General features: G+C 38.9%; 1 protein-coding gene and 1 long non-coding RNA gene across 3 annotated transcripts; one reads left to right on the top strand and one right to left on the bottom strand.

Moving 5' to 3' along the window:
• The first annotated feature begins 1,462 nt into the window (after window positions 1–1,462).
• BicD (protein bicaudal D) lies at window positions 1,463–8,706 on the top strand. 2 transcript variants are annotated; one of them, XM_011308629.1, is made up of 8 exons: window positions 1,463–2,011; window positions 2,786–2,926; window positions 3,125–3,961; window positions 4,108–4,254; window positions 4,452–4,484; window positions 5,353–5,776; window positions 6,277–6,528; window positions 7,542–8,706. In XM_011308629.1, exons 1-8 carry the CDS (start codon window positions 1,805–1,807, stop codon window positions 7,820–7,822), a joined length of 2,322 nt encoding a protein of 773 aa, XP_011306931.1. In that variant the 5' UTR covers window positions 1,463–1,804; the 3' UTR covers window positions 7,823–8,706. The 2 variants fall into 2 exon arrangements, with proteins under 2 accessions (XP_011306931.1, XP_011306932.1); XM_011308630.1 differs by lacking the exon at window positions 4,452–4,484 and having other exon boundaries at window positions 1,464–2,011.
• LOC105268798 (uncharacterized) lies at window positions 6,425–7,522 on the bottom strand. The gene is made up of 3 exons (XR_892378.1): window positions 7,418–7,522; window positions 6,684–6,725; window positions 6,425–6,513 (listed from the first exon to the last, which is right to left on the bottom strand). It is a non-coding gene; the product is annotated as an uncharacterized lncRNA (long non-coding RNA).
• Window positions 8,707–9,158: the final 452 nt, after the last annotated feature.

Here is a 9,158-nt window from a genome sequence, read left to right as displayed (position 1 = left end):
AATTCGAAATTTTTGAAAAAGTATCAGGAGAGCATGCGAATCGAGGAGGTATTCAATGAAATTTTAAAATTCGAAATTTTCAAAAAAGTATCAGGGGAGCATGGAAATCGAGGAGGTATTCACTGAAATTTGAAAAATTCGAAATTTTCAAAAAAGTATCAGGGGAGCATAAAAACCGAGGAGGTATTCACTGAAATTTTAAAATTCGAAATTTTCAAAAAAGTATCAGAGGAGCATGGAAATCGAGGAGGTATTCACTGAAATTGAAAAATTTTAAATTTTCAGAATAAAAATTCATCCAGTCAATTGGTCCCTCTGACAGCGGAACTGCTACTGAGGGCCTGAGGCAGTTACCGAGTCGGCTGACGGGCAGACCCCCCCACCAGTGGGTTCGGTCCCCTCTTTCTCTTGGGGTGAGGTGGGGTACAATGCCGGTGGGGTTACTCAAACCCCCACTGAGTGGCTCAGTTCCCAGGGAGTACCTCACCCCAAGAGAAAGTGGGGGCCGCACCCAATGGTGGGGTGTCTGCCCGTTAGCCGACTCGGTAACTGCCTCAGTAGCAGTCCCGCTGTCAGAGGGACCACTTGACTGGATGAATTCTATTTTCTGAAAATTTAAAATTTTTCAATTTCAGTGAATACCTCCTCGATTTTCATGCTCCCCTGATACTTTTCGAAATTTCAAATTTCAGTGAATACCTCCTCGTATTTCATGTTCTCCTGTTACTTTTTTGAAAATTTTTAATTTTTCAATTTCGGTGAATACCTCCTCGATTTTCATGCTCCCCTGATACTTTTTTGAAAATTTTCAATTTTTCAATTTCAGTGAATACCTCCTCGATTTCCATGCTCCTCTGATACTTTTTTGAAAATTTCGAATTTTAAAATTTCAGTGAATACCTCCTCGGTTTTTATGCTCCCCTGATACTTTTTTTAATATTTCGAATTTTTCAAATTTCTTTTAATACCTCCTCGATTTTCAGGCTCCTCTGATACTTTTTTGAAAATTTCGAATTTTTCAAATTTCATTGAATACCTCCTCGATTTTCATGCTCTCCTGATACTTTTTCAAAAATTTCGAATTCTCAAATTTCAGTGAATACCTTCTCCATTTTTATGCTCCTCCGTTACTTTTTTGAAAATTTATCATTTTTCTATTTCAGTGAATACCAATTTTGTAACACATTAAATAAAATTCATCCAGTTGACTGGTCCCTCTGACAGTGGGACTGCTACTGAGGCAGTTACCGAGGTCGGCTGACGGGACAACACCCCCATTGCGTGTGGCGCCCTCCCTTTCTTGGAGTGCAGTACTACGATACCGCTGAGGTCACCCCAACCCCCAGAACTGAGCCTCTACTTTAGTCAATCCTCTGTGACGTTCCCCTTGAGCGGCCATTTGGGAATCGACCTTGAGGACCTCGTTGTTCTGCACCAATGACATCTCCACATGGGCTTGTCTCCACCAGAAAGTTCATTCTAGGGTGCGTGAAAACTCCTCATCCGGTTGGAGAAAGAGGATTTCTTGTTTCCATTGCCATCTCACACGTCGACGTCAGTCATCCACTGGAGTATGTGAAGGTGCCACTGGTGTTACCAACCCCGACAGATTATCCTGAAGACATTGACTTGGCGAGGAATTTTAAGGATCAAACGAACGATGAGAGACAACTCGTCGACATCAGGAATGCCCGGTGCTCGGTATTCCTCGCGGTAACGAATCAAGGCTGAACGAAAAGGCGAAACTGAGTTAATCACGAAACCAGTGGATTTAACTGATTATCCGAGAGGTATTAGTCCAAATATGGCAACAAGTGAGGAAGGTGTCACCGACCTGAGGGCAGAGATCGAGAGGCTTTCGAGGGAATTGGATTTGGCATCCACAGAGAAAATTCAATCTGCTCAGTATGGCCTGGCCCTTCTCGAGGAAAAGTCATCCCTGGAGCAGAGGTGCAATGAGCTTGAGACCCTCTACGAAAATACCAGGCACGAACTCGACATCACTCAAGAGGTTAGTTGAAATGAGTGTTCAGAAAAATCAACAAAGGATATTACTATTAGAATAATCAAATTCTTCATAAGCAACCGGTGAGGTTAATTATTTTAATAGCCCAATATCAATAATATTTATCACATCAATCAATAGTTCTTTTCAAATCAATCATTAATTTGAGGGGCATTTGCAGTAGCTGTTGATGTCAATCACGTCTCCATGAACTAAACCCATTAAATTTTGCGTATATATCCAGTAGAAAACGATTACTAATATTTTTGAGACCGGGGCCTCGTCATTGTTGAGATATGCACCGAAAATTATCGCGTTTTTCAATTTAATGATGACTATCTCGAAAAGGTGGAGAAAGTCATGAAAAAGTGGGTAATTATTTTATATTGACGGTTACAGCAACAATCAGTAATTGTAACGTGAAAAATGCTCATTATCGAATCGGTTTCAATCGACAAATGCATATTACTCATTATCTGGATAATCTACATGACCTAATCAAAATTAAAATATGACTCAGAATAATATTACTGATGATCCCTGGTTGGAATTTTTCATTTCATTTTACGAGGGATTCACATCCTCTTGAGATGGCCCAGAGTAAATAAACAGAGATATTTTTGGAGTAAAGTTCCTGGGGAGAATCTGTTGGGAGAATTGGCATTCGGTTGACTCAATCCTCTGGGAGGGTCTAGCCATGTCTCGAGGGAGTGTATGAGGCATTCACATTTTTCGAGATAATGAATGGGTGAATGAGGTTTTAATTCATTTGGGTTTTAGGCATTGGCCAAGTTTCAAACTACAACGAAATTGACGACTAAGAGTGGAATCGAGCAGGAAGAGAGCCTTCTTTGTGAGAGTGCTGCCAGGGAAACGTCACTGCAGACGCAAATAATTGAGCTTGAGACTGATATTAAACAGGTGAGTCAATAAGGTTTTATCTGAGGGGGTGGGGAAGGAAAAAAGAGGTTGATAAGTTATATCTCTTTGGGATTCAAATTAAGACATGAATTATCTACTTTGGGAAAAATTTTAACATCACAATAGAATTGAAATTACTGTAATAAATTGACACAACTGTGTTATTGCCGATATCCTATAATTTTTCGATTTTTTTAGCTGCGTCACGAGCTCGAGCGAGTGCAAGCCGAGCGTGATCATGCCCTCCAGGAGCGTGAGGATGTTGGCAAGGATCACCAGCAGGCGGAATCAGAGCGGAAAAATCTTCGCTCGGAGCTCCGAGAGTGTCGCTTCCGTGAAACTCGTCTACTCCAGGATTATTCAGAACTCGAGGACGAGAATATATCCCTTCAAAAACAAGTGTCGACCCTGCGCTCGAGTCAAGTCGAATTTGAGAGTGCAAAACATGAAATAAGAAGATTGACCGAGGAAGTGGAGACACTGAACAGTCAGGTTGAAGAGCTGTCGAACCTCAAAACGATTGCTGAGAAGCAGATGGAGGAGGCACTGGAGTCCCTCCAGGCAGAGCGTGAGGCCAAGTATGCCTTGAAAAAGGAACTCGACCAGAGAATGAACAGCGAATCGATCTACAATCTTAGTAATCTTGCTCTCTCGATCCGAGGAATCACTGAAGACCAAACGATATGCAGTGATGGAGAGGACGATTCTCCAGCTCTCAGGCGGATTGAGGCTGATCTCAAGACCCAGGAGCCAGGAACATCAGCTGCTGGCAAACAAGTTGATCTGTTTTCAGAGATTCACCTGAATGAACTGAAGAAACTGGAGAAACAACTGGAACTCGCTGAGTCAGAGAAGGCCCTGTTAACGCAGAATTTACGAGACAGTCAGCACGCGGTGGAGAAGAGCCAGGGGGAGTTGCAGGCCTTTGTCGCCAGGATTGTGCAATTGTCAGCTCACGTCCAGTCGCTTCAGCACTTGCATTCAAAGCTTCCAGAAAAGCAGACAGAGGAGACTGCTATGGATAAATTAACTCAGGTGATTTTTTTTTGGGAGAATTTTTGGGGTGTGACTTAACAAATATCTACAGTTAATAATATAAGGATTTGGAATAATATTTAGTTCCGATTTTGTTATAAAATTTTCTCATTGATTTGTCTTCATTGACTTAATTTTGAGTGCAGGCTGTTATGCAGTACCACCAATGGAGCACAATGTCGGCTCACGAGGTAGAACAACTCCAGAAAGACCTATTGGAGCTCGAAGCTGGTTTAACCATCTCCGACACAACTCAACAACTGAGATCAGAGCTGACAAATCTTAGAAACAAGGTAAGACTGTTGTTAGAATTATAATCCATACAACAATCATTAATTGTATGTGAATAAACAAGAAGGTACTCCTGTGTCCGGTGATAACCAGGGTAATGAGGGGGAAAAATATCTAGATTATTGATTTAACAAAAGAATCCCGTGGTGTTGGTTAAAATGTTAAAAATTATGTTGAACAACAAATTGTCGGGTTGCAGATACCACTGTCAGAGAAGAGCCTTCAGGAAAAGGTTGGAACGTGTGGCCCCGTTTACGTATTTACCACCTACTTAATAATAACTTGAGTTTATCTCTAATTTTACGTTTCATTACTCTCTGCCTATCTAATGAATTCACGTTGCTTCATTTACGATGTCCTAACCAACGTTTACTAGGAATCGCTTCTTCATCTTAACAGAATACCGTTACAAGTCCATCATGCAAGAGTACTAAACACCCAAGAATCCGATGATTCAAATGATCCGAGAGAATATTGAGAAGGAGAATTTTTAACGTGGCATGAAACTCTTGATCCTATGAGTCTCGTTGCACGAACACTCGTTATTATTCTACGAGTGTCACCAATTTTCCTTGCAGTTATGCTACACATTGCTCGTGAAGAAAGATTCATGCAATATGGAATTCATAGAACGTAACGAAACAGAGACATAATTTTTTAACATCTCATTAAAATAGCTCTACTCTACTCCACAGTGATTTCAAAGATCATTGCGAATTTTTTTCTCCATTAAATCCGTGAAAATCAACATTTCAATTTTAATGAAAGTTTAGACAATAACAACGATATTTTAAAAAATTATCTGATGTAGTTTGAGAATTGAAAAACTAAAAAATATTGAAAGGGAGAGCTACTTTACATTTATCTTACGATGAATTCAGAATGAGATTTGCTTGTCTAAAAGGATTTTATCAATTGATTTTAATGTTTACTATTTATGAATTCACTACTGCATCGAATAAATTCACCAAAAAACCAGAAATATCGTGCTTACGGGCATGTGTATTCATCCAAAGAAATATAGAATGCGAAGCCAGTACCCATCATTGTACTCCAAAACCTCTTAACCCTTTCTCAACTGGTTAATTCCGAATTTTCAGCTGCTGGACACCGAGCACAAGAACACCCAGTTGGAGTCAGACGTTGGCATCGTCTCGAAACTGGCGGCTGAAGCTGGTGGTTGCCTGGACACAGCTCAGAATGATCTTCAGAATATTTCCGACGAGCTTGCTCAACTGTATCACCACGTCTGCGCTGTCAATGGTGAAACACCGTCCCGAGTGATTCTTGATCACGAAAAAATTGTCCCTATGAAGGAGGAAGAGTCTAGTGGTAGAATCGAGTGGTTGAGAACGCTGTCGAAGACTGGACTGCCTATCAAGGATCTGGAGAGTCTCAGCAAGGCAAAGGAGATTGGGAAGCACATTGAGACTGTCATGGACCAGATCAAGCACCTCAGCAATGCTGTAGAGCATACGATCGACATGTCCAAGCTCAAGGGAACACAGGGGGCCGTATCTGATGGTGATTATATTTCGAAACTATCTATGATTTGCATTAAATTATTAAATCCTTTTTTGAATGGCTACTATTATATAAAAATTGAAATTTCCGAAATAATAATCTATAATATTTGGCAGAACTATATTTCATTCAATTTCTGGGAAAAGCCTCATGAGAGTCTCCTTGAAGGTGGCATTGAAAGACATTTCAAATTTTCAAACAGTAGAAAGACATGCTTTTGGAAGTTTTGTAATTTATGTTTATTTTCACAAAATTATTATTCGATTAATATCGATAGTTTCTTTTGTTTTCACTAACAAATACTCTAAATTTACAATGATAAAATTACGGGAATTTCCAGTGCAATTGCCACTTGCTGGAGATCTTCCAATTGTAAAGTCAGAGTTTAACGAGTCGATTTTAACTTAATTTTCCTTCACTATGTTAAATGCTCTTCAATTTTCTTCACTAATGTTAAATATTCTTAATATCATATATTTTTGTTCTCTTGCCATTCGCAGCTGACAATGAGATCAAGGCAGAGGAGTCAGAGCTCCGGGAACAGGTGATCAAGCTGAAAGCCCAGTTGTCCACGAAGATGGAACAGATCGCCACCCTCAGGACTGTCCTCAAATCCAACAAAAACACAGCTGAAGTCGCCTTGAACAACCTCAAGAGCAAGTACGAGACTGAGAAGAGCATCGTCAGCGAAACCATCTCGAAGCTGAGGAATGAGCTGAGGAGATTGAAGGAAAATGCTGCAACATTCTCCAGTGAGTATTCCAAAAAGACAAAAGAGATGTGGGGAGAAGATGGGCTATTTTATTGAACTATACTGAACAACTTGCAAACAGTTCATCGACCCCACTATCTCTGGTATTGATTTCTACGAGTTTACAATCTCTTACTAATGCTGATCTCTTTTTACCTCTTCCTCCTTGAATGTGCGACTAATGTCATGAAAAACTCTCTGGAAAAAAACGTATCATTTCATTATCAAGTATTCATGTACATTTTCATATTAATATCAAGCTCAGTGACAATTGATCTAGCTGTAGCATTAGGCGTATGCAATCGCGAATATCTCCTCAAGTGTTGAAAAATCCACATAAATAACCATTAATCTCTTCTTAATTAATTTGTGGCCATAACGAGCAGCCAAACGTACAATTAATAAGACTGACCTAGTTAGCGAACAGATTAAAGCTCCACATTCATCCCATCCCTTTAAAGCAGCTCTTTGCATATTCCCTGTTTTTGAATTATCAAACTCAATTAAAATTAAAAAAACATTGAACATTTTCAAACAGTTCTGTGTAAAGAATAAAGAATAGAACGCGTTTTCACAAAGTGGATTATCTTTCATGAGCTGTTGAAAAAAGTTTGCATTTTTTCACATCTCATAGTAAAAAATGTCCATTTTTATTCTCCATTACAATGAAAGGATTGATTTGAATCGACACATTAAAAAATTGACTCAGTTTTCGATTATTAAGAACATTCTTTATTCAAAAACACAGAGGACAATTGAATTGGGGAAACAATTGAGATTCCAAGGGTAACAATTTTGTCAAGTTGTTACAAATTTTCAATTTAGAGCTACTTTAATGTCTCCATATGAAACAACTCATAATTTCGATTATTTCCATGCACAGCACGTACCAGCTACTTTCCTAGTGTTATCCCTCCACGTGGTAACGGCTTACAACTCCCAATAGCCCACAAACTCCCTCATGATGCCCCCACTGGTGTTTTTAACACCCACCTAACTGTGAATTACCAACAGGTTTACGTGCGATGTTTGCCGCGCGTTGTGAGGAATACGGAACTCAAGTAGAAGAGCTTCAGCGTCAATTGCAAATAGCTGAAGATGATCGAAAGACCTTGAATCATCTCCTGCGACTGGCTGTCCAGCAGAAACTGGGACTCACCATGAAGCTCGAGGAGCTCGAGGTAGATCGTGAATTGAGAAACTCCCGAAGACACGGGACTGGGGGTAATGGACGTGGTGGCCGACCTCGAATGCAACAACAGTCAAACCGTCCTCACGGCAGAGATTTCTTCTAGAAGATGGTCAAGATGTGGAGCAAAGTATTCTGAGTGAATCCGCTCAGGGGAAAATATTCAACAGAGAGATAACACTTGATTACCTCGATCACCCCTTGAATTGCCTATTGGAATTGATACATTTGGTAATTATCGATATCTAATCGTGCCAGAGATATTTTTACAGAATACCACCGAATTCACTGGGCAATTGTTCGAGGTATTCTATAAACGTGACCACTCGATAGCTCCATATCGTGGAACAGGAATTATTTTTTCTTCGTTACCAATTTAATATGTTCTACTGTTTAGAACAATTTTGCGAAACGAAATGTCTTTCGTTTGTATTGTTAAATAGGAAGAGTTCGATGGAAGACGAAAATAATGATGGAATAACCATCCATTTTAGGGGAGGGAGGGGATGATTATTTATGTTTAATCATTGGTAGTGACAATACTATTGTTGTAACGAAGAGATGAGAATTAAAATTCGTAGGTAAAGCATAATCAATTGTAGATGTAGGAATGGAGAATTTTTTCCAAGGGGGAAATTTAGATACTTAGAATTTTTTATTCGTCATACACTGATTACAGGCTTCATCCTTCTGTCCATTCTGATGCTGGTAGATAACTCTGATAAAAAATATGAATCAATTCCGTCTAACTCGTTAATTTGGCAGCTAGTTGCAACTTAGTAGTATTATTCATTTTTAAAGAAATATTTTATCTGCAATAATATATTCGTCGTATTATTTTATCGTTTAATTGACTTAATGGATCAAGTATTTTATCTGTTGTGAACAGACTCTGCTATTATCATTCTTAAGGTGGTCGTATGAATTTTTAAATCGAATGAAAAATCGTCAGGAGCTGTTATTGTCGAAGTAAATTTCATTGAAAAAAAAAATAGAAAAAAAGCTCAATTGCGCAATGCATGATTCGTTATGACGATAGGCGAAATCAACATTGATAAAACGAATGTTATTACTATCACAACGTCCATTTTCCATTGCCCGATGAGGCAGTAGAGTGCAAAGCTCGGGAATTAATTAAAATATGAATGAAAAATCGTTATTGAAGTCCTATTAAATTTTATCTACAAAAAGAAAGCAAAAAAAAACATCACTGAGTATTATCGTACGTACTGTTTGTGTGCTCACTACACCGTAATTGTAAATCTCGCTTCTGTTCAATTGTCGATTTATTGTTATACTATGGATTATCAATTGTGATTGATTTAAACGATGAGTGAACTATTATCAAATTCATTCTGATCAATTTTTTTGATCGATCAGAGAATTCTAAATTATATTTATACTGTGTACTGTTATTATAAACGACCGTGTCCACAAAACGC

Source organism: Fopius arisanus, unplaced genomic scaffold, assembly GCF_000806365.1.
Source record: "Fopius arisanus strain USDA-PBARC FA_bdor unplaced genomic scaffold, ASM80636v1 scaffold00061, whole genome shotgun sequence".
NCBI classification, from domain to species: Eukaryota; Metazoa; Arthropoda; class Insecta; order Hymenoptera; family Braconidae; genus Fopius; species Fopius arisanus.
Note: the sequence above shows the minus strand (reverse complement) of the source record. Positions and strands in the feature narration are given on the sequence as shown.